The 25,489-nt window shown below is 43.0% G+C and overlaps 1 protein-coding gene across 1 annotated transcript; it reads left to right on the top strand.

The window, feature by feature from the left end:
* The first annotated feature begins 2,006 nt into the window (after positions 1 to 2,006).
* CLUL1 (clusterin like 1) lies at positions 2,007 to 24,950 on the top strand. The gene is made up of 8 exons (XM_045574677.1): positions 2,007 to 2,096; positions 2,996 to 3,108; positions 4,218 to 4,366; positions 9,643 to 9,810; positions 11,660 to 12,109; positions 16,472 to 16,607; positions 21,947 to 22,161; positions 24,208 to 24,950. Exons 2-8 carry the CDS (start codon positions 3,003 to 3,005, stop codon positions 24,394 to 24,396), a joined length of 1,413 nt encoding a protein of 470 aa, XP_045430633.1. The 5' UTR covers positions 2,007 to 2,096; positions 2,996 to 3,002; the 3' UTR covers positions 24,397 to 24,950.
* The last annotated feature ends 539 nt before the right edge of the window (positions 24,951 to 25,489 follow it).

Here is a 25,489-nt window from a genome sequence, read left to right as displayed (position 1 = left end):
GAAGGGTCTCAAGGAGAAGCCCAGAGCTTGTCTGGCTGGGCCTAAAGCAAAGCGGGGGAGAGGGGAAGCAAATCTAGTTGGAGGTGACTTATTGGCAAGTCCTTTATGCCACACACCTAAGAAACTCAGCTCAAGACTGAACTTGGCAGCTTAGCCTGACATTTCGGAGTCCCTCTGTCTGATTCTTCTATTTCTCAGCTGATACCACATGCCTCTCTCTGCTGTCTTCCCCCCCCCCCCCTCATTGTGATGCCTTGCTTCTAGGTCTCCTTAGTTACCAACTAGGTATTTATAATATTTTATAATCCATTTACGTCTTGAATGTCATGATGTCATAATTATGAAAGTAACTGGATTTGTATGAAGTATTGCTTAATCTTAAGTACAAAAATGACAGCTGTGAAAACAGATGAAATAATTAGAGGAAGAAATTATTTCTTTTTAAAAGCTTCAAGATATTTTAAAAAGTAATCAGTACCAGTAAGCAATAAAGTTCTGTTCTCAGAAATTACATTTAAAGAGGGGGGACACGGGCTACAGAAAAAGTCTGCCTGCCAGTAGAGGGCGAGCCACTGAGTTGCCAAAACGACTGTTTCCATTTTCAACAAATTCTGGGCTTGTTGCAAAAGATTGTGCAGATGTCAGCTGTGAATGACCTCAAGTGGGCCCACGCTTGGTCAACAGTGAACTACTGAAAAGAGTTCCCGGGGTCAGCATGGTGCTGGGTAATCTCCTATGACTGGCTTTTTCAGAACAGTGTTCTCTCTTCCTGAGAAGAACACATACAGGACCAAGGCTGGTTTGGCTCAGTGGATAGAGTGTCGGCCTGCAGACTGAAAGGTCCCAGGTTCGATTCCGGTCAAGGGCATGTACCTTGGTTTCGGGCACATCCCCAGTAGGGGATGTGCAAGAGGCAGCTGATTGATGTGTCTAACTCTCTATCCCTTTCTCTTCCTCTCTGTAAAAAATCAATAAAATGTATTTTTAAAAAGAATTCCTACAGGGCTGCTTCCTCCGCTGGCCACCAGGTCATCTCTCAGGACAGAACGCCTCTGTTTATAGATGTGAATTGTAGCTGCTCAATAAGGTTACTCAACATCCTAGTTCAAGCTTTGCTTTGAGCTAACCTCATTTCCAATAGCAGTAAGAGGTTTCCAACTAAAACAGCGGAAACGGAGTGTGAGCTGGCCGTTGAGTGAGTCCTATACTTGCCCGTCCCAGTGCCCAGGTGGAGCAGACATAAACTCCAGACTACAGATTGCTCCAACACAAGGACCAACTTCTCAGGGACCTTGAGACGGGTTCAGAACTGTCCATCTAACCCGCTTAGAAAGTACTGGGCACATAATCACTAGGGATTGGCTAAGCCCTCAGGGCCTCCAAAGGGGCCCAAGACAATCTTCCTATTTCAGTAGCCAGAGGGACCCATCGCTGTGGATTCTATACCTGGCTATGGTGACTAACAACTAAATTGTTTTTAAATGGATTACTAAGAGGTCACATTATCAGTTAAATTAATCAATTATCCAATTGTAGTGAGGTTGAAATACTTACCTATTGCTTTTTTTATGTGCTAAATTTTATGACTTTATGTAGTTAAAATGTGTTTGCATCTAATCCAAAAATGCCAAACAACTATATAAATAATCTTCAGTGTATTATCTAAGAGTTTACATCATCTCTTTCATATTATTGCTTATGTTTACAATAAAATATATTTGTCTATTTAGGAATATACATATCATAAATTTCCGGGATAATATATATATATATATATATATATATATATATATATATATATATATATATATATATACATACTTTTTTTTAAGGCTTTAATGAGTTCTACCAAAGCACTTGTGTAAATAAAGTAACACATTGTTCCTGATCATGTGCACAGTGCGCCCTCTAGCGTTTCTTTCTAAGTCCTACCAAATTTTAAACCATATTCTTAATCTCAAAATGTTAGGTTAATAGGATTAGGGACTGTGTCATCAAATTCATAGAACAAGGCTAAATCCCTGACCCGGATGAAAAGTGAAGGTCCTTCAAGGAGTTGGTGGTAACCTCACTGGAGAGATACTGCAAAGTTAGTGGTAAATATACTTAAAAGTTTCATTTGCTAATTAATAGGATCATATAGAAAGAGAAGAGTTAGTTCAAATAATAGATGTAGATGTATGTAAAATATGATAACTTTTTAACTACTAGTACTGATGTTATTTTATTACTATGTTAAAAAACATTTCTAATATTGACTAAATAATGGAAGGTTTTTTTGTGTGTTTGGGAAGACTTAAGGTAATCTAACGTTTTTATAGATTTAACTTTATTAAAGCATACAGTTGTTTTAAGTCAGTCAACTTCCCTTTGTAAAGTTATAACCATTTGCATTTTAAGTGTTCATAAAGTTATAACCATTTGCATTTTAAGTGTTTATAATTAATGTATATGAAATTAAATCTAAAAGGAAATTTATTATCTAAGAAGGAAAACATGTAACTGTGAATGATTTATATATATTGATGTGTTTTATGACTAGGAAAAACTGTGGGAGGCTGCTTTGTTCCATAAAAAATAATAATAATAAAGTTGTAAAAAAAAATAAGTATTTAACCATCTGGGTGAAAACTCACTTGAGGTTCAAAATTGGAGGGGTATATTTTAGCTAATTCTGGGTTTGGGGGAGTTCACTGTTGACAAGGAAATAAAGTGGAATTTGGATTCTACAGGGCTGTGAGCCATACTATCCGTTACCTTACATTTCACGTACTTCCTATGATGACCTTATTTAACTGTCATAAAGGATGTAAACCAACTGGAGACCTGGCTGCCATATATATCAGGTTCCCTATGTCTCAGGCCTACGAAATGTATAAAGTCATAAAGAAAAATTGACAGAAAAATGCTTTGAGTCACCATGTGTTTTCAGTGGATGCCAACAGACACTACCCTAATGGCAGGCATCAGATTCGGGTTTGTTGTTCCTTGGCAGGAACAGCATGAAGCTGCCACTCCTGGTGCTCGCTGTGCATCTGCTGTGGCTGAAAGGTGGTCCCTGTGCACCTACGTGGAGGGACAAGGCCGCTGTCCACGGGCGCCTGAAGGGTATGGTTAGTTTCTCTGTCTGTGCCGTGTCCTGTTTGCGTGTCCTGCTGGCACCTACAGGGATTTACCGGGGAGAGAGAACCGTATTCATGACGGCCCTCTGGTTTCCTGGTGAGATGTCCTCTAGGCATTCAAACCAAGGAGACCTGACGCCAACCATCTGGATAAAAATAGAAAATTCCAATGGAGTATCAGAGAACATTCCTAAATCCAGATGTTTGCTATCACACAGATAAAACTTGCCAACTTTCTGACTTCATTTCTTGGTACCGTCCAGATGTTTGGTGTCCTCTGAGCACAGTTTTAATGAACAGTGAAATTCTTTGCTAGCATTCGAAACATTTAAACAAAGTATTCTGTGCGGTTGTTCTTGAGATAGGGAGAGGATGGGTTAGAATGACATGGAGTCTGTTTGGTCTGTGCTCGTTAACTTCTGACCTTCGCTTGCTAATATATGTTTTGGGTACTTAACCCTTAGAACAATTCGTCAGTTAAAATGTTGCTTTTGGGGGAGGATCTAAATTTGAAGGCAAGAATGAGGTCGTTAGGAAGCCACGTTGGCTATTGTGGAGAGAATTATAATGAATTTTATACTGACTCGGGGATTATTAAAATGTGTAAGAGATGTCTAGTAGGTTATTAAAGAACCTTGCATTAAATGAGATACTTTTGAGGAAAGTCATTGAAGCTGAGAGAAAGGGAAATTGCTCACTGTGTTTGAGGTTCCCAATTGGGTATTGAATATAAATTGTGAAGAAAATGCAAACTTTGCTTTAATACAAACACACTCGAGCTTTAAGTGAAAGGGATAAAATGGGTAAATGAAAACAGACCCTGAGTAAAATGGCAAAATTGAGGTTAAATGAACTCTGACTTGTCTGGGAGCTCAGCAGTGAGGAATAGAAGGTGTTATCCGTGTGGCAGTGGGGTCCACGTGGCAGCTGACAGCTAATTCATTACGATCTGCTTTCAGCGTCTGATGCTATACAGAACAATTAACTATCTATCTAGAAGACACGGGGTAAAATTGGCGAATTCGCTGTATTTTGATGCAGATACATTGTACTCTGATCAGATCTCAAAGAAAAAAGCAGAAACATATCTTACAGGTTTTCCTGAGCCTGGCGATATGGGTGCTGATGAGGAGGTGAAGAAGGCTTTGATTGGCATGAAGCAGATGAAAATCATGATGGAAAGGAGAGAGGAGGAACATACTAATCTAATGACAACCCTGAAGAAATGCAGAGAAGAAAAACAGGTACAGCAATTGAAAATAACATCTGTTCTTAAACATATCTAGGCCATAAATATTGCACTTACAAGGCCAGTTGATGATTCCCACCCTCTCAATAATAGATTTTTTTTATTTTTATTTTTTTTTTTTGAGAGCAGATCTTACGGAAGACATTGTAAATGTCTTCAAAGAACATATTCCTTGTAGAATAGGCCTTTGCACGGCTCCAGATCCGGGAATTGTGGGAACTCACCTCTGTTTGGGAATGTTGCTTTCTAAAAAATGCTTTATCCTTAGTTCCTTTTGAGTTAGGATATTGAGTCAGAAATATTCAGGGAGTTTTTGGCCAGATCAGTGGTCCGCAAAGTTTTTTCTTTTTTTTTATCTCCTATCCCTATTCCAAAAACATGTTAGCATTCACTCCTAAACGTTATGCATATTAATTTATTTATAAATTAAAAACCTGAGTTACTACCACCTACTAGTAGTTCAAGGCACAAAATACACTTAGGATGAGGTTTGTGGTTAGCTAGAGGGAATATAAGTTTGTATTTCAAATAACCTAGATATTTTGAAATATTTTAGCCCATGTTCCAGAGCCGATTAGATCATCAGATTTATTTGTTTATTTATTTATTTTTTAAATATATCTTGTATTGATTTTTTACAGCGAGGAAGGGAGAGAGATAGAGAGCTAGAAACATCGATGAGAGAGAAACATCGGCCAGCTGCCTCCTGCACACCCCCTACCGGGGATGTGCCAGCAACCAACGTACATGCCCCTGACCAGAATCAAACCTGGGACCTTTCAGTCCGCAGACCGACGCACTACCACTGAGCCAAACCGGTTTCAGCTAGATCATCAGATTTTTATCTGTCACCAATAAAGAGCGCAGAATGAAGAAGGATCAGCTCTGCCGTTTACTTTGTGTCTTGCTGAGCTGAGATTATTCATAATCAGCTGGGTTTTTAACTTCCTGTCCTGTTAGTGAGGGCTAGTTTAGTTAAAGCTAGACAATAAAAACCATCATGTAACCGAGTCTTCTGAAACCCAGCTCATGGCAACTGGCTGCAAGTGAACAGAGAGAGGAGGCCTGTGTCAGTGTGTCTGGAATGTGAGGGCCGCCTTCCCCAGGCTCCGCACAGCCGTCAGCCTCCTGCACTGCCCTGACACAGCACCACAGAGAGCACCATGGGATGAGATAGTACATCAGCCTGATCATTTTTTTAATTCAGATACCTTCACCTGACAGCCGTGGTTCAAACCATGGATCTTGCCAACAGAGCATACACATTACACTGAGTGGCCAGATTATTATGATCTCTGAATGCGTAAGAATCTGGCCACTCAGTGTATATCCTATATAATAAAAGGCTAATATGCAAATTGTCCCCTTGACCAGAAGTTCAACTAGCAGGCAGGCCAGCCAACTGCTCATGTCCCCTCCCCCTGGCCAGGCTGGCCGGACCCCAACCGTGCACAAATTTATGCACAGGGCCTCTAATACACACACACACACACACACACACACACACACACCCCGAGTGGCCAGATTATTATGCGTTCAGAGATCATAATAATCTGGCCACTCACTATATATTCAAATGTCCATGGAAAATGTTAAAAATTGTTCATATGTTACAATTATGAAGCTCAATACATTTCTAAATTATCGACATTTCATGGCTCATAGTTTAATAGCATTAACCATTAACATAACCCTCAAAACAATTAGAACATTTTTTTTAAATGGTTTTCCAATATTACCCTTTAAATCAAAGAGGAGGTCAAAACTTTAACAAACAGAACTTGGGAAATGTTTTACATTTTAACATTAAGGGAAAATTACTTTTAAAACGCGTTTTCATTAAATAATTCTAAAACTGTGGTAAAATACACATAATATAAAGTTTACCATCTTCATTACTTTTAAGCGCTAAGTACATTCACATGGTTGGGCAGCCAATCTCCAGAATTCTTTCCGTCTTACGAAACTGAAACTCTATACTCATTAAACAACTCCCTAGGTTTCCTCCCCAGAGTCAATTTTTAAATTTAAAAATTCAAAGAGGAGTTCTAGTATTTCCTCCCTGGGCCTCTGAAGAGGGAGGCCACGAGTCTCAGGTGGCTGCTGGGATTCTCCCCCTCCCTGCACGGTGGCCCCAGGGCCAGCAAGCTATTGGACAGCCCGTGCGACAGAGCTGGGGGATCCTGTCACACACCTTCGCCCCCACTTCCTGCCGGGGCCCTAGCAGGAAAGGAGATTGCCTGGCCAGCAGCTGAAAGCGCCCCTTCCTTCTGGCAGCAAGCAAAAGGTTTTTAGGGAATTAAAAATAACTCTTTCCTGAGGAGAATGTGGAAGCTTCTGGAGCTTCACTCTTCCCCGCTGACCTTGCGAGGCTGGCCACTGGGACGAAGGACACCAAATATCACTCACAGGCCGCACACCAAACATCATCACGTACGCCCGGCCGGCGTGGCCCAGCGGTTGAGGTGACCTACGAACCAGGAGGTCACGGTTTGATTCCTGTTTGAGGCACATCACCGGTTTGCAGGCTCCGTCCACAGTGTGGGAGGCAGCCAATCAACGATTCTCTCTCATCATCGATGTTTCTACCTCTTCCCCTCCCTTCCTCTATGAAATCAATAAAAATGTATTTTAAAAAATAAAATAAAACACTATCACATATAATTCTTCCAACATCTGGGTAAACCATTACTTTCATTTACAAATAAGGAAACTGTGGTTTGAGATGTTAACAGGTTAACGCAGTGGTTGGCAAACTCATTAGTCAACAGAGCCAAATATCAACAGTACAACGATTGAAATTTATTTTGAGAGCCACATTTTTTAAACTTAAACTTCTTCTAACGCCACTTCTTCAAAATAGACTCACCCAGGCCGTGGTATTTTGTGGAAGAGCCACACTCAAGGGGCCAAAGAGCCTCAGGTGGCTTGAGAACCGCAGTTTGCCGACCATGGGGTTAACAATTCACTGTCCTGAATGGCTGGGGAGAATGTCAGCTGGTGCTTTGCCTGGGGGACCCAGTGGCTTTCCATGTTTCTCCCTTTCCCCAGCCTCCTGGGAAGCCCAGGGTGCAGTCTCATGAAGAGAATGGTCCAGTTGGGGTGGGTCAGGAAGCAGGGGTTGGTTTCAGTTCTGGCCCTAAAGAATCCTAGGACTCTTAAAGTTTTAATTTTTCTTATTGTATAAAAATTCACTCTTAATATCTGGACACTCAATTAAAAATTTTTAATCTTTTAAAAGAAAAACTTGTTTAACCTAAGTCTCCTAAAATTACTTTAAACCCAGAATAGGGGAGACTTTAGGCAAACTATGAATTGGTATAGACGGGTTGGTGCCCCCCATCTCCCAGCACTGAGCACCTCCCATCCTCAGTTGACCCAGCATCATATCAACCCCCTCCCCAGACCCCTCCTAACAATATTTAGTGAGAACGTCGGAAACTTACTAAACGGGAAATCCCTAGAGTGACTTAGTTTCCCCCACTCCAGATTCTTTCAAGTCCCACACGGGACTTTAATAAGCTGTCAATTACAGGCATTGATACGGACTGTCCGTGGGTGAGACATTGAGGGGGAAATGGAAGGAATGAGCAGGCATTCCTCAACCAGAGACCTGCTTCCTCCACGGCGACATTTCACTACCGAAACGTGGGCCGTGATTCGGTGTTAGTTTTTGTTACGCTCTTGGGGGCCGGTGGGAGAAACCTGGGAAGCACTACAAATAACTTGCTTAATGCCTTGCTGGCTTCTTTCACTTAATACAAAACCTTAAGAGGTAGATCCTATTTTTTTAAAATATATTTTATTGATTATTTACAGAGAGGAAGAGAGAGGGATAGAGAGTTAGAAACATCGATGAGAGAGAATCATCGATCAGCTGCCTCCTGCACGCCCCCCCCACCCCCCACACTGGGGATGTGCCCTCAACCAAGGTACATGCTCTTGACCAGAATCGAACCCGGGACCTTTCAGTCCGCAGGCCGACGTTCTATCCACTGAGCCAAACCAGTTTCCGTGGTAGATCCTATTTTTAATTCCCATTTGCCCAAGGGCACACAGTGGCTGTAGTTGGGAATTGGACATATTGAGAATTAGATTTATGATGACAATGAGCAGACTGTTTAAAACTGGGACTGAGAAAAGCTAGGTGTCAAGGTGAGGCAGCCTCCCTCGAGAAGATGTAGGGTTCTCAAACTGCTCTGCCAAGGAGGTGAGGAAACGCTGTCTGAGCCACAAGGCGCCGTGGGACCTACTGTGGGACATAGCACATGCCACCTGGCTTAGCCTCCGAATGCTGCCATGAGGGCCGCTGAGCAATGCAAGCCCAGCAAAGGAGATGCAGGGGATCATCAGTGTCCAGGTGTTTTTTTGGGGCCAGAAAAGGGTGAAGTCTTCTTTTTTCACTAGTTGAAGACACACACTAAGTTATGTTTAAGCTCAGAAAAATGGCTTCCTTGTATAGTTTTCACTGAAGGGGGTGGCCCTTAGCTCTGCCGCTATCTTCTAATGGCTGGTCCATTATTCCCCGCAATTCCCCTGCAGTACTCGGGTCCGGAGGGAGCCTGCCTGCAGAAATCCGCACTGTAGGGAGGCCAGGGGACTGGCGGGGGGGAGGGGGGGTAGCCTGGGGGCCTGAGAGGAGCTCAGGGGACAGGGCTGAGGTTCTGAGGGACAGACGTGTCACTTCTGCTGGGCTCCTTTCCACCCAGAGTGGGACCTGGCCAAGAGCAGCAAATCACCACAAGAGGGAGTGCTGGGAATATGGACAAGAAGAATGAAGGTGCAAAACGTACAGCATCCCCACAATCGGAATTATGAATAGGAAGGCCTGATCCGATATAACAAGAATCGCACTTTCTCGAAGTGTTAAAAACTTAAAAAACCTAAAGGGAGCATAACTGAAACAGATTAATGTGTCAGCTTTCTAAGCCTTAAGACTACCTTCTACACCCCTCAAGAACTAGATATAAAGACAGGCAAGTAAACATGTTACCGTCATTCCCCAAATTAGGGACTGCGTCTAGTAATGTCTGTTCCATAGCAAGCACTCCGTAAATACCTAGTAAATGAATGGATAACCTTTTCACAGTCTTCAGTAGGAATCTGTCAGTGCTCTTAATCAGAGAAAGCTTTCTTTGGGGTAGATCTGTCGGCTGCTAGGGGCCTGAAGAAGTGGTCTAGAATTGTGTTATTTTTAAAGAGTGAAATCAACTAAAGTATACGTAGAGTCATGAAATGCAAATAGGATGTCTGCTTCCACTTTTTAATTAGGAGGCCCGGAAACTGACGAACGAAGTTCAAGAACATCTGGAAGAGGAAGAAAGGCTTTGTCAGGAGTCTTTGGCAGATTCCTGGGACGAGTGCAAATCTTGCTTGGAAAGTGACTGTGTGAGATTTCATACAACCTACCAGCCTAGTTGGTCCTCTGTGGGAAATGTGGTAAGGGAATAAAAGAGCTTAAGATTTTAAAGTTTTTAAGGTATCTTCTTCAACTGACTTTTAAATTTTTTAAATTTATATTAATATTTAGAATAGAGATGCCTGATAGGATATTGGCCTTTTGCGATCTAGAATCTAACATCCATGTTGATGCATGATTCACCTGGCCTGCACAATTTATAAATTACAACAGCCATTCAGTCTTTGTCCCTCCCTTTAGGGACACCGTATGAATGACACCCTAGCACTTTTTGTACTTATTATTTGTGAACACATTCCCACTAGATTGTAAGCTCTATAAAGGCAGGGACCATACTCCACTTATCTTCATTAAAGCACTATAGATGTCCAATAAATGTTGCTGAATTGCATTCTCAAAATAATAGCATTATGGTCTCTGATTTCAAGCTGCTAATTTTTTCCCCTGGAGGCCAAACATATGAAGACATTCTCTGCCTCCTAAATCTCTCCTTCGGTTGGCTTGCCTTCCCTGGCATCTTACACATGCGTGTGTGCACACACACACACACACACACACACACACAACCTCATGTTCCCTTTGAGCCTATCCATGTGTGTCTTACAGGACTGGCGTGTTTTCTTTTTTGTGCCCTCCGGCTGTCTTCTGGGCAGAGGGAATCGCAGAGGGAGGTGACCTGAATACCATGCGCTCTGCCCCACAAAAGTCTCCTACTCTATTGGCCTGGATTTCCCTCCCCCTTCACGAAGTGAGCGGAATATGAACCGGAGTGAAGTTTCCCTCTGCACAGCAGAGCGCGCGCTAATTAGAGTGTGCTCCTGGCGTGGCAGTGCCATGCCCAATTGCCGGGGGAACAACCCTCAGGATGATCCGTCTGCCAGGTTAATTTGCCTCCGCTGTTCATTGCATCTGCTCCGTTCTTATTGCCGCTCTCGGACACACCAGATTACGGCGGAGTAAGAACGGGCGGGAAGTCAGGAGACCATTCCGACCTGTGCGGGTTGTGTGGTCTCAGGAACACTTCTTGGTGCCTTAAAGTTTTGCTTTTGCAAGTGGATTCAGGTGAACGAACAGAGACGCTGGCAGAGGGAGAGGCAGACGGCCCACCCAGATTACCTTTTGAGAAAGGCATGAGTCCTCTAAGAATTTCCGGAGAATTCTTTGAACCGCACTCAGATGCCGCAGCAGTGACGTTCCGTAGCTGATACGTTCGTAGCTGCCGTGTCACTATCACATAGAGGCAGCTATGTCCTGGCACAGACTTAGCTGTCCCACAGATGAAGGAGAACATACACTCTCCTCCCAGAGAGTAGGGAATTCTATAACTAGAGCTCCATTCCTTTCACGGCAGCTCCGAGGGCTTGGCTCACTGCCATGAGTAACCATCCTAAGTGACCCGGTTAGCTGTACTGGGCGCCTGCACTTCCGTGTGACTGCTTTGATGAGATGAGAAGGAGGAGAACATAAAGACACAAACGATATTCCCCCGCAGGGGAAAGAGAGAACTGAGACACTAGGATAGAGGTGAGACCAGACCCTGCTTTGCGGTGCCCTTTGGACCACGGCATGCCACCGGCCACCGCCTGTGGTTTGCCAACAACATTGAAAGCTCGGCCTTCTTAGGCCTTCGATCGGCAAACACAAACCAGAAGGGATTTCAGACCCTGCTTCCACCGTCCAAACCGAAGCCTGTACGAGAGTGTTAATGAAATATCTTCCCTTCAATCGCCTGTTCCTAGGCTGCCCAGATTTGTTCTTGATTTAGAACTTCTGTCAGTTTACTTTAAAATTTACAACAACAACAACAACAACAAAAATAGCCCAGAGAGAAAATAAAATTCTATTCCGTTTCTGTCCCTGACCCCACAGGTTGGACAGCTTTTTAGGAAGATGTATCAATTCCTGGTTCCTCTCCGTGAAGATAATGACAGAGAGCGCCCCCGCGTCGGTGAGAAGGTGCCGGAGGAAGATGCACAAGTGGCCCACATAGAGCACGTGTTCAGCCAACTGGCCGTGGATGTGGGATTTCTCTTTAACGGGAGTCTGAACGTCTTCAAACAGAGGGAGCGGGAATTCGACCAGGCCTTTCAGTCGTATTTCACGTCAGATACAGACGCAATGGAGCCTTCCCTCTTCCCAGGGTCAGTCAGAGAGCCGAGCAAAGAAGCGGGCAGCATGCAGAGCTGGGACATCCCCGGCCTCTTCCAGCTGCTCTGCGAGTTCGGTCTCTCCGTTTACCGGAGAATCAGCACCACCCTCACTGAGACCCTGACGGCCATGGGGGACTTGCCAAAACACAAAGGCGAGTATGACAAGGTCATTTCCACTTAGATGTTCATACTAAGGCCAGGTTTTATGTAGCTGTGCGGGTGCTAGACATTCCTAAGTCCTTATAACTATGTTTTGAGAGTGGTGATTTCTGGAGAATCGGAGTTTCAGAGCCTTTCAGAAGTTTTGAAAGCTGCCAAACACCATCCCTCCTCCTGCAGAGCTCTGTGGGGCTGTTCTATCATCCAAACAAAGTATCGAAGAAGTTGAAAAAGAACATGCTGGTAGGGTGAGAACTCTGCAGGGGAAGAGGGTTCCTCCTTCGTTAAAACTCATTGATAGATGTATTGATAGATGCTCAGCTCGATTCCACTGGAACAGGGAGGAGATTCTTTGAAATCGGTCTCCTCAGCTTCCAGGTGGTCAGAAGCCGAATGTCCCAGAAAACGAGGCCATTATGTATGCCTCCTCTGCATCACTACCGTAATTCCTTACGTCATAACAGGTGTGCGCAAAACCACATGGAATGCTCACAGGCAACCCCAAAACTACAGAAATAGGAATTTCTGTGAAAGATGGGGATTGCCTTTTACTGCCCTGGCTGGTTGGGCTCAGTGGTTAGAGCACTGGCCCACTAACTGAGGGGGTCTCGGGTTTGATTCCAGCTCACAGGTACGTACCTCGATTGCAGGTTCCCAGCCCCAGTAGGAGCGCTGGGGGGAGGCAACCAATCAATGTGTGTGTGTGTGTGTGTGTGTGTGTGTATGTGTGTGTGTGTGTGTGTGTGTGCTTCTCTCCGGCTCCTCCCTCCCTTCCAGTCTCTCTAGAGATCAATGGAAAAATATTTTTGGGTGAGAACTTAAAAAAAAAAAAAAAGAATTGCCTTCTACCAATATCGCTTATGCCCACGTCTTAATATTTCTTGTTGGAAAACAATTCTGCTTATGTCTCAAGGCAGAAGGAGAAAACGTCTTCGGGCTTCTGTGGAGTGGCTGGGACGCAGCATCTCAGCCAGGAGAGTGGCCATGTGGGCCACCTGCAGGGTCTGCATCTCCTTGGAGTTATTTCCCACGGACCACAAGGCCACGTAAAAGGCTGCTCCTCCCCTCTGCCACGAAAAGTAAAATATGGCCGTATGAAGGAACCTGGAGGACACGGTGTGAAGTGAAATAGGCCACACACAGAAGAACAAGTACTGCCTGCACTCACTTACATGAGGAACCTAAACTAGTCAAACTCACAGGCGCAAAGAGTGGGATGGTGGCTGCCAGGTGCAGGAGGGAAGGGGAAATGGGGAAGCGTTGGTCGAAGGGAATACAGTTTCCTTTATATACCAGGAATACTTCTTAGAGATCTATTGCATAGCCTAGTGCCCATAGTTAATAGCACTCTATCGGATACTCTGAAACATTGCTAAGAGGGTAGCTCTTATATTAAGAGTTCTTGGTAATAACAATAATGATAATAATAAATAAGAGAGCAGGAGGATATTTTTTGAGTTGATGGATATTTTATGGCAAAGATTGTGAGGGTGATTGCATGTGTGAATACTTATCTCCGAACGCATCCACTTGTATATATTAATTATAGGCGGATTTTTGTATGTAGGAAAAAAAGGGACTCCTTCTAGCTGACTATTCTCCAATTGCATCAGCTGTAGTTGGCAACATTTGAATCAGATTCTCCAAGTTGCCATGACATTGCACAGCAGGCCTCTATGGAGGAGGGGCTTGCCTCTCACTGTCAGAAACCGAAGCCAGGAAAAAAAAAAAAAAAAAGCACTACATCCTTCCATTGTTCCATGAGGAGAACAGCCATCGTTACTGGAATTGTCATCAGGCTCTATTTCAGGGTTTGGTGGACCTTTCTGGTAAGTCAGACGTTCTGTCTGGTATTCCGTTCTGAGATCCCAAGTTCCCCAGATATCCAGGACAACATAAGGACAACACACTAAACATATCAATGCGGGGATGATACTGGCTAAGTTTTGCCTGCATTTAAAAAAACAAACAAAACATTTTATTGATTTTTTACAGAGAGGAAGAAAGAGGGATAGAGAGTTAGAAACATCAATGAGAGAGAATCATTGATCAGCTGCCTCTTGCACACCCCCTACTGAGGATGTGCCCTCAACCAAGGCACATGCCCTTGACTGGAATCGAACCTGGGACCTTTCAGTTCACAGGACGACGCTCTATCCACTGAGCCAAATCGGTTTCTGCTTGCCTGCATTTTTAAATAGCTATCTATTGTCTTGGAACAATAGTCCAACAATGAAGAACATGTTCATTGAAGCAAAATTATGCCCTCCTCCTCCCCTATAGCTTTCACATTGTGTAGCAATCTTACACATGGGTTGCTACATTCAAATGTGCACAGGAGTACTAGTAACTCAGACAGTTGAAATCTAAACCATTTCCCAGCCACTGCAACTCCCTCCTCCACCGCCAACTCAGAATGCGCGTTTCCACCAATCCGCAAGAGGTCCCCCCCATCCACACACTCTGGCTCCAGTCCCTACTCTCAGCTGGCTCCTGGGCCCCCTGCTCCCTGCCCCTCATCCCCCTTCACCTCAGTGATAACTTGGAGATCCAGGGTCCCCTATAAACTCAAACATTAAAAACAAAAAACAAAATAGCCAGTGTTATATTAATATCTTTATACTCTTCTTTCTCCAGTAACCCTACCCTAACCAGATGGTATGGGGCAAGCTCAATAAAGTAGACATTCTCTTCCCAGATGGACACATGGGGACTCTTTATAAAGAAATAGAGGCCCGGTGCATGACATTCGTGCACTGTGGGGCAGGGGGAGGGGGTGTGTGTAAGACCTTCAGCCCGGTCTGCACCCTCTCCCAGTCTGGGACCCCTTAGGGGATGTCTCACTGCTGGATTAGGCCAACTCATGGGAAGTGGCGTAAGCTGGCAGTTGGACATCCCCCGAGGGACCCTTAGCTCTGCTGCAGAGGCAAAAGAGGCTTCCACCACCACCGCTGCACTTGCCAGCTGTGAACCTGGCTTCTAGCTGAGCGGTGCTCTCCTTGTGGGAGCACACTGACCCCCAGGGGGCAGCTCCTGAGTTAAGCATCTGCCCCCTGGGGGTCAGTGTGCATCATAGTGACCAGTCATTCCACCGTTCAGTCGATTTGCATATTATGGTTTTATTATATAGGATAGGCAGGTAGAGGCTGGAGGGTATTAACATGTGGTTTCCATCACTTTTCTGGACAAGTGGTAAGTGAAAAGTAAACCTATAGCCTCTAGAAAATTTATCTAATGAGAAGATATTTTGCAGTTTGCTCCATATATATATATATATAATTGATTTCAGAGAGGAAGGGAGAGAGATAGAAAGATCAATGATGAGAGAGAATTATTAATCGACTGCTTCTTCCACACCCCCTACTGGGGATCAAGTCTGCAACCCCTGCATATGCCCTGACAGGGAATCAAACCTTGACATCCTGTTTCATAGGTGTATGCTCAACCACTGAGAAATGCTGGCCAGGCAAGAAACAGACATTTAAAATATATATATTTTAATGTGCTAGGTGTATATATATTATTTATTTCATAGAGGAAGGGTGAGGAAAAGAGAACTAGAAACATCAATGATGAGAATCACTGATTGGCAAGAAACAAACATTTTTAATATCTTTGAAACTTCAATATATTTCTCAATTATTACTTTAAAAAATTAAAATAATTATTAAAAATTTTAAATTCAAATCTAAAGAGAAAAGTGGTTTACAATGCCATATTTTAAAAAATATATCTTAATTGATTTTGGAAAGGGAGAGGGAGAGACACATAAACATCAATAATGAGAGTGAATCATCCATCAGCTGCCTCCAGCATACCTCACACTGGGTTATCGAGCCCACAATCCAGGCACATGCCCTCACCAGTAATGGAACCATGACTTCCTGGTTCAATAGTCAGCACTCAACCACTGAGCCATTCTGTACAATTTCCTATTTAGTTAACCCCACTGACATCAGAAATAATAGTGATAAAAATAAGACTTAATTTAAAAGAATTCATATATACGAAGGAACAAAATGAATGAAAGCTGTCCTCTTTTAGCCCATCAAGTCTCTCTCTGAACAAGTTACCATTAATAATTCCTCATGATTCCTTCCAGAAAATAAAATTCTTTCTGGGGGTGGGGCAAAGGGAGTGTACTCGTAATGATGAGTAATAATGATTTGTAATGAGATTGCTGAATTAGAGGATATATATACAGCTTTCAATAGATGTCAAGTTGTCTTAGCATATGGTTGCACCAACATGCACTCCTATGATTAAAAACAGGAAGGAGATTCTGAGAGCACCGGTAAGAAAAAGAAATGGCATTGCTACCCAGCCCCTGAAAGTGCAGACCTGACGTGTAAACGCTGTGTTTCCTGCAGACGCTGACCCTGGAGGCCCGAGTTCACAGACAGAGCCTGTGCGGGACAGAGGACTGTGTGGAGAACGTGGCCAGAATTTGTCAGACTGTTCCCAATGTCATGCAAGATGCCAACAGTGCCAGGATTATCTATGGGAAGGTAAATAATTATTATTTTCTCAGGGCTTCAATAGTATTCTGGTCAGAGGTTAAAAGAACAACAACTCACTTTTACAAGCATCGTGGGTTTATTTGCTTCCCTTCATGCACGTTTGTAGCGAGCTCATTTTCAGATGGAGGTGCTCAGTTTGCTTTACAAACTTCTATTATTGAAAACCAGGTAAAATAACTTTTTCCCCTTGTTAAAATTCCCTCCCTTTCCTGCGGAAGTTTTGGTAGTTTGAAGACCAAACAAGCACAACTGTGTGCAAGAGAACTATTAACAATTTAGGACAACTCCTTCCTTCTTGCTGAAAAAAAAAAAAGAAAGAAAGAAAGAAAGAAAAGAACCCCCCCACACACCCAATGAAGGCAATATTTCCCTTAAGTCAGCAACATTTTAGCCAAGTGATTTTTTTTTTCTTTTTGAAAGTGGCATTAACTTTCCCACTTGATGGGCTAATTGCTAATTGGTATTTAAAATGGGAAGTGCCTGCTCCTTTCAAGCCCCACGCAGACTTTGCTCTCCCGGGTCTGACCATGGCCGTTGTTCAACCCCAGGAGAGAAATCCTTCTACCCACAGTCCCCTCACCTCCCTTTACTTCCCGTAACTAAAGCTGTTCCTTTGGCCGTAGCCCGTTTGGCTCAATGGATAGAGCTTCAGCCTGTGGACTGAAGGATCCCAGGTTCGATATTTCTCTCTGCTTTCCCTTTCTCTTCCATTCTCTCTGAAAATCTATAGAAAAACATCCTCGGGTGAGAATTTAAAAAAAAAATAATAATAAAGTTGCTCCTTCACCCTCTTAGGACCTGAACAGAAAATTTCTTACAAAAGCCAAGAAGAGCTTTTGATTCCGGTGCTTCTGTTTGCCAAAGCCCTACAGGAAGGAAATTCTAAAAACAAGTGTGGCTAGGGGCTCGGAGTAAGAGGTTGAATATATTATAAACTGGACCTTTTTGTGAAAGCCAGGAGGGCCTTATTTTGTCTGAATTGCTAACTGGGTGACTCTCTGCACCTGTGCTCTATCATTTGGAAACTGGGACTGATATAGCTGCTTCGTACCGATGTTCTGAGGATTAAATAAAATATCTGAAGGGGTAATGATGCTCACTACTCAAGTTGTCTGTTTTTTATTTTTTATTTTTTTAAAATATATTTTATTGATTTTGTACAGAGAGGAAGGGAGAGAGATAGAGAGTTAGAAACATCGATGAGAGAGAGTCATCCATCAATTGTCTCTTGCACACCCCCCACTGGGGATATGCCCACAACCAAGGTACATGCCCTTGACCGGAATCGAACCCGGGTCCCTTCAGTCCCCAAGCCGATGCTTTATCCATTGAGCTAAACTGGTCTCGGCAAGTTGTCTGTTTTTTAAGTCATAGTGTGAGACTGCTCACAGAAACAGAAGTTTTCATAAGAGAAAAGTATCGATATACACTAATATACTAACCACTTACAAAAATAGCCCCATTCAAACGTTTTGTTAACTTCCTTTCATCCAGTTAGCAGCTTTAGTGAATAATCTCTTACTGATTATCATAAACTAGTTCAGGTGATGGGGAGGGGTTTGGAGGAAGGTGGTTAAAAGGTACCAACTTCCAGTTACATCATAAATAAGACCTGGGGATGTAATGTACAACATGATGTCTAGTTAGCACTGCTGTGTGGCTTATATGGGAGTTAAGAGAGCAGATTCTAAGAGTTCTACCACAAGGAGCATTTTCTTTTCCCTTTATTCTATCTGTATGTAGTGATGAACATTAACTTAACATAATGCAGGAATCCTTTCAAAATATATGTAATCAAACCATCATGCTGTACACCTTACATTGATTAAAGTGATATATGTCAATCATTTCTTAATAAAACTAGAAAAAGATAATACAGAAGATATTAGATAATATAGTATAAACATAATCAGTATATAGCATCGGATAATCGGTACACACCCGATAATGTGTCAGATGTATTGTAGTATACAGCAGACAACACAACATACAGGCAATGTAAGTTGCTGCAAAGATAACACATAAAGGAAAGGATGTCCTCATGTGCCCCCCTACAATTTAAAATGTTCACTATAAAAATGCATTTTATTGTGAATATATAAAGAGCAAAATAATAAAAACTTATTTGTTGTCCTGGCTGGATAGCTCAGTTGACTAGAGTGTCATCCCAATATGCCAAGATTTCGGGTTCCATCCCTGGTCTGGGCACATACAAGAATCAACCAATGAATGCACAAATAAGTGGAGCAAATCAATGTTTCTCTCTCTCTTTAAAATTAAAAAAGAAACCCTCATGTATCAAACATAGATTAAGAATTAAACATTACCAGAAACAGAGAAAGTCCCCGCTGCGCCCCTTCTACGTCGCATTCTCTTTATCCCCTAAAAGGAAACTGCTATTTTGAACTTGGAGTTTATTATTCCTTGAACTCATTTATATTTTTATCATGTGTGTTTATATATAGCATGCACACCATATGTAGCAAAGCTTTATGGTGTGTGTTTTTTTTTTACAGTGTCAAAGAATAATGTTTAAGCTTAAAAATGTGACTCATACAAATGTAAAATGAGGACATGTCAAGATTAATTTATCCTAGGAATGGGAGAAGCAGCCAAATGCCAAGCTGTTTCAGAGGAGTACAGGAGAGACTGAAGTACCTAGAGTCAAAGGCAGACAGAATGTTCAAGTAAGATTGCAAAATTAGATATAAAATTAGTTCATTACTAAAGGACAATAAAACTGTAACTTTTGCAGTTATGTTTTCTATCAGGCCAAAATAGTTTACATTTGTACTGGATGAAAATTTCTTGCAACTTTCTAATCCATAATTTACATATAACTGCATAGAGTCTGGCCCTTCTCAACAGAAATAGAAAATCCAACAAGGACCATTTCCCTAGGGAAGTAGGTAATCTTTGGGTGGACCTCTTAGCGAATGTTCTATATGACATTGCAAGGACACACAGCCATACTTTTGCCTCACTGCCAAGTTTGGGACAATTTTTTCTTAACATAAATGTTACTGCTTACATTTTTGTTCTTTTGCAACTTGGCTTTTTATTCAGTACAGTTGGTGAGATTTAATCATGTGAATACATGTTATTGTAACTCATTAATTCATTGTAGTATGTTAGTCAAAGCAAGCATATCACAGTTTATGCATTCTGCTGAAGTACATTTAAATTGTTTCAAATGTTTTACAAACAATTCTAATACGTCTTTCAGTAAATAATTTGCCTCTTTAGTCAACATTTGACTTGTTCTTTGTTCTAATACTAAGCACAGCTATAATTATAATCTTATATGTAAATAAAATAGATTCCAAAACACAGTACATCAAATTTTTTTTCACCCTTTACCATACATTTTTGGTCACCAGAGTCAGTATTAGTGGCTCTTTTCCTCTTTTCCCTTACCAATGATCAGAACTGGATATATACACCCAAATTCCAAATGGTAATTTCCTTCTGAGGGGGTAAGCGGGTCGTGATATGGAAGGGACGCATCAGGGTAATATTCTATTTTTTAATCTAGGTGGTCAGCACATGGGTTTTATACCAAGGAATTTCGGTCACTGGCCCAGTTCCTGTTACATAAGACCATATAATTGTCAATTAAACTGGATCTCTTTTGGAAGGGATGTAGGCAATATTAATAATTACTTGAGAACAACAGGCATAAAATGGGACCTCTTGCAGGCAGAAGGGGACTGTGTGCAGTAGGTTGAAAACAGAATGACCACAATACTTGGCCATCCTCCACATTAAGAGGTAGAGTCTGTTTTCTGACCTATGAATCTTGGCTTAGCCAAGGAGATACTGGCAAATGTGGAGGGTTGAGTCTGTTTTCTGACCTTGGTTGAAGGCTCCGCCCAGGCCCCGCCCTTGTCAGGGCTCCCGTGGGAGGCAACCCGTTGGTGTGTTTCTCTCACATCGATGTTTCTCTGTCTTTCCCTCTCTCTTCCACTCTTTCTAAAAATCAATGGAAAAATATCCTCAGGTGAGGATTTAAAAAATATAATAAAAGGACTAATAAATGATGGTTAAGACCTGAGGTGAGGCAGTCACCTGGCTTCTGATTGGTGGAGTTCCCATCACTCCTATCTTGCTGAAGGCACAGTTTTTTAGTAAACGGCAAAAGACAAGTCAGTTTATCGAGACTGGTCTTTCTCCACCACAACGATCTCTTATGATTTAAAATGCCCTAATGGCCGAAACCGGTTTGTCTCAGTGGATAGAGCGTTGGTCTGCAGACTGAAGGGTTTCAGGTTCGATTCTGGTCAAGGGCATGTACATTGGTTGAAGGCACATCTCCAGTGGGGGATACGGGGTGTGTGCAGCTGGTAGATGTTTCTCTCTCATCGATGTTTCTAGCTCTCTATTCCTCTCTGTAAAAAATCAATAAAATATATTTAAGTAATAAAATAAAATAAAATATAAAATATATTTTAAAAATAAAAATAAAATAAAATGCCCTAACGCACGGAAGCTTCCACAATATACAGATAATCTTCACACAACATTAACCTGCTCTTCAGCACACCTATACAAGCTCCTCTAACGCTGCCACAGTTCAGATGGGCTGTGAGGCCATAATAACAAAGAACTGGAGGGTCTTAGTGGCCTGCAAACACAAAGGTTTCTTTCTCGCTCTACAGTAGGGGTGTCGCCGAACTCAATCAGAGAAGGGGCCAAAATCTAAAATCCAGCCTAAATTGCGGGCCAAATGGTTTACTGAACAGTCATAAACTGTCATTGTGATGGCAACGCAGCGGAGTGCAGTGATGACAGCGCGGTGCGGGCCACATTGCAAGGCCTGGCGGGACGGATTTGGCCCGCGGGCCTTGTGTTTGACACATGTGCTCTACAGAGTGCCAGTTGCAGTCTGAGCGAGGTCCTGCAGCACATCCCTCCCCAGGATGACAGAGCCTCCACCAAAGGGAGCGTGGGAAATCCCACACTGTTCTCCCAGCTTCCACCCCGAGGGAGACACATCGCTTTGAAGAGCATTGTGCTGGACTTCAAGGTGGCAGGAAGCGTGTTCCCCCATGTGTCCCGATCAGAATATCAGTGAGCAGCCCTAATGGCTTTCAGAGACAGCACAGAAGGAAGGAAAAGGAAGGGTAACGTTTGTTAAGTCTACAACGTACACGGTGTGATCAGGCACTTTACGTTATTTCATCCCCGCCCAGGTTACTTCGTTGAACACTCCCTCAAGGTCAAAAGGCTGGAAATAGAAAGCTGAAGGGCTGGGATTTAGACTCACCTCACCCAACTCCAAGTCTCATGGACCATTTCCTTTACCACCTCACTTTCTTCTTTGTTAGACTGTCCCGATGTCCCTGAACTACACACAAAAGTAGATGAGGCCCTTAAATTGGTCAACATCTCCGATCAGCAGTACGTCCAGATTCTCCAGGTGACGCAACATCATCTGGAGGACACGGCGTATCTGATGGAGAAGATGAGAGAGGAATTTGGCTGGGTGACTGAACTGGCAAACCAGACTCCAGGAACTGAGAACACCTTCAATTCCAGAAAGGTAATGGAGGGTCCAAGAACAGATATGGAGATTATATATGCATACGTTGATTTTTCTGTTGACTTGTGTATTGCGGGGGGGCGGGGGGAACTGTCGGAGGATATTCGTGTTTCCATTGTGATTGTATTTAGGCTAATTTGATATAATGTAGTGCATGTGGTCTTTAGAAAACAAACAAAAAATAACTCTATAAAGAAAAACAATTTAAAACACAAAATATTTAGTAATCTAGAGATGGCCAATTCTGCTTAGAGTCGTGGTGCTATAAACTGATATAGGTAACCTTGAAGAAACTTGGCCGATAAGCCCTAGCCTGTTTGGCTCAGTGGATAGAGCATCAGCCCGCAGACTGAGGGTCCTGGGTTTGATTCCCGTCAAGGGCACATACCTTGGTTGCAGGTTCCCCAGCCCTGGTTAGGGTACATGCAGGAGGCAACCAATCAATGCGTCTCTCTCATCGATGTTTCTCTCTGTCTCTCCCTCACCCTCCCATGCTCTCTAAAAACCAATGGAAAAATATCCTCTGGTGAGGATTAACAAATAAATAGACAAATAAAACTTGGCCACTATGGACTTTAAGAGAGAAGACTCAGATTCAGCAACTTGAGTTCAAAAGCTGACTCTGAAACTAGCCAGCTGAGTAAATTTTGGAAATTTCCTCAACCTCTCCAGGCCTCAGTTTTTCCACCTGAAAGATGGGACTAATAATAGCTACTTTAAAATGCTCATCTGTAAAGCGATTAGTGTAGGTTCCTTATACAAGGCAAGAGTCTCTATAAACTATAGCTCTTATTAGTTTTTTACATAATGAAACTACTAAATCACCTTGAAAATTAAACATATTTGCACACTAACTTTACATAGAAACATATTGCCATGGATTTATACCATGTCTCTCACATTCAATGAATAACTCCTTTGACATGATATATAACAGTGACTACATTTCTTTCCTGACTACCCTTGCCCTGACACACCCATTACATTAATAAACAAATGAGCCCGGCTAGCCATTCCTGGTGAGGTCAGTATTGACAGGTTCCTAAAAAGACCTGGATACAAACGTCACTGGACAGAGCATTGAAGATGCATGTAATGGGCAGCATGTCATGCTGGTGACCTGTCCTGATCGCTGGGGACCCAGCTTCCAGCTCTGGCAGGAGCTGCTGCCAACTGCTCAGCCTGCACCTTCTCCAAAGCACTGTCCTTGGGGCCACTTATGCTCCAGCGCTCCCTGCAGGGCCAGGCTGTGGCTAGAGGTCCTTGACTGGCTTCTCCCTCTTCTCAATCCCGCTTGCCTCATCCCCTTAAAAGTTTCACCTCACCCAACTGGTGTGGCTCAGTAGTTGAGCATCGACCCATGAACCAAAAGGTCACTGGTTCGAATCTCAGTCAGGGCACATGCCCAGGTTGCTTAATATTTTGCTTTAGTTTATTTATAAGGGATTTTATTGGGGGGGGGGAAAGTTCAAATAGTCCTCTTACGGTTACATCATGTTGCATATCAAAAAAATTTAAAGGGTTAAAATCAAAGTATATGCACTTAAGAATTCATTAAGACAGCAACTATCGTGCATTTCAGATTACTGGTCCTTATAAAAATCCCACGCACGTGTATAAAACTTGGTGCATCATTTTAGAGTTTGTGGCACAGACAGTAGCACTCACCAAATGTTCCACATGCTCACTCGCGTTTTCCAGCTTCTCTTGTAGGTAAGTGGTGCCACGTGGCAAGGAAATGTGAACAAAATGGCAAGTGTTATTCCTAGTCTGAGCTATAGTGAAGAGTCTCTTTCTCTACCGAGGCCACAAAGAAAGCCACGTGTTCCGCGTGCTCCAGCTATGAGATGACATACCTCTGTCAGTGCGGGTCCTGAGTGTCTAGATGTATAGAGTGAGAAATAATTTTTGTTGTATGAAATTGCTGGGATATTGGGCAAATTTGTTACCTCAGCACAGCCTAGCCTATCCTGACGAATGTGGTATTAAACTAACCCCGCATGTGCACCGGAATTTAGTAATCTTTTACTGTTTAATCCTTCTCAGGGAGTCCCAGGTGTTCGCCAAGGAAACCTTCCCAAACAAGAGGAAACGATGACAGACGTGAGCATTCTGCCTTCCCCCAATTTCACACTCGAGATCCCTCTTGAAGAAACTTCTGAGGGTTCTAACTTTGTTAGCGACATGCTGGGGAAAGCTGTTCAGCATCTTAAGGAACATTTTAGAACTTGGTAAGCTGAGTGCCTGGTTAGGAATGCTTTGTTAACAGGCATAGATGATTCATAAAAGGAAAAAACGAACAAACTAGCTTTAAAGTAACTGGAAAATATGTTCAACCACAAAGACAAAATAGCATTTTTTTTTTTTTTTTGCCTATCAAATTTGCAAATTAGGAAAAAAATATACGAAGTTCCAATAGGAATGTGATAAAATGGGAATTCTTATATGTTACTGGTGGGAATATAAACTGTTTCTGCCTTTTTAAAAAGCTGCATGATTATGCATGTCAAAAAACAAAGTTTCTTTTTGATACAATAATTCCATTTCTGAAATCAATCCTAAGAAATAATCTAAATTTGAATAAAAGTGCTTCCCCTCCCCCATACAGTCCTGGCTAGGAGACTCAGTTGGTTGAAAATTGTCCTGTACACCAAAAGGTTGCCAGTTCAATTCCTGGGCCAGACACATGGCTAGGTCACAGGTTCTATCCCCAGTTAGTGTGGGAGGCAACTGATTGATGTTTCTCTCTCACACATCAATGTTTCTCTCTCTCTCCCCTCCCCTTCCTCTCTTTCTAAAATCAATTTTTTAAAAATCCTTGGGTGAGAACTAAAAAAAAGTGCCCCCTACCTCCAGATCTATATTTGCAAATTTATTTAAGACTAGAGGCTAGGAGCATGAAATTCATGTGCAGGTGCAGTCCCTAGTTGGCCAGCGATCGAAGCGCGAGCATCTGGCATGTCCAGCTGATCTCTGAGCCCTGGGAAGCACCTGGGTCCCAGGGTCCCCAGTGCCCTCCTCTGCCTGAGTGATGGCACCCGAATCCCCAGGTGGAGATGTGGTGAGGCAGGATGCCATGGGCTGGGGCAAGCGTGGGCCTCTGGGCCACCTAGCAGCGCTCCACAGAAGCCAGGTGGGCAGCACACTCTCCCCTGACCAGCCTCGCAGACCTGTGGTCCTTGGCAGCTGCAGCCCGGCTCACCCAGAAGACGCTATGCAGGTGCGGAGCGGGCTCCTCACAGGCACACGTTGCCTGGCATGACACCTGAGCACAAGCGGGGAGGAGAGAGAGGGAAAATCTCCAGGGGAGAGCAGCAAGGGGAGTGAG

This window comes from Pipistrellus kuhlii, unplaced genomic scaffold (genome assembly GCF_014108245.1).
Source record: "Pipistrellus kuhlii isolate mPipKuh1 unplaced genomic scaffold, mPipKuh1.p scaffold_m20_p_6, whole genome shotgun sequence".
Lineage (NCBI taxonomy): Eukaryota > Metazoa > Chordata > Mammalia > Chiroptera > Vespertilionidae > Pipistrellus > Pipistrellus kuhlii.
This window is presented reverse-complemented; position numbering and strand designations above follow the sequence as displayed.

Bases quoted from the DNA above. Each gene is read 5' to 3' on its own strand.
- CLUL1 (XM_045574677.1), top strand. From the start codon at position 3,003: ATGAAGCTGCCACTCCTGGTGCTCGCTGTGCATCTGCTGTGGCTGAAA. The intron at 12,110-16,471 runs ATTTCCACTTAG...TTTCCTGCAGAC, and splicing joins AAGGCGAGTATGACAAGGTC to GCTGACCCTGGAGGCCCGAG. The intron at 22,162-24,207 runs GTAATGGAGGGT...AATCCTTCTCAG, and splicing joins ACACCTTCAATTCCAGAAAG to GGAGTCCCAGGTGTTCGCCA.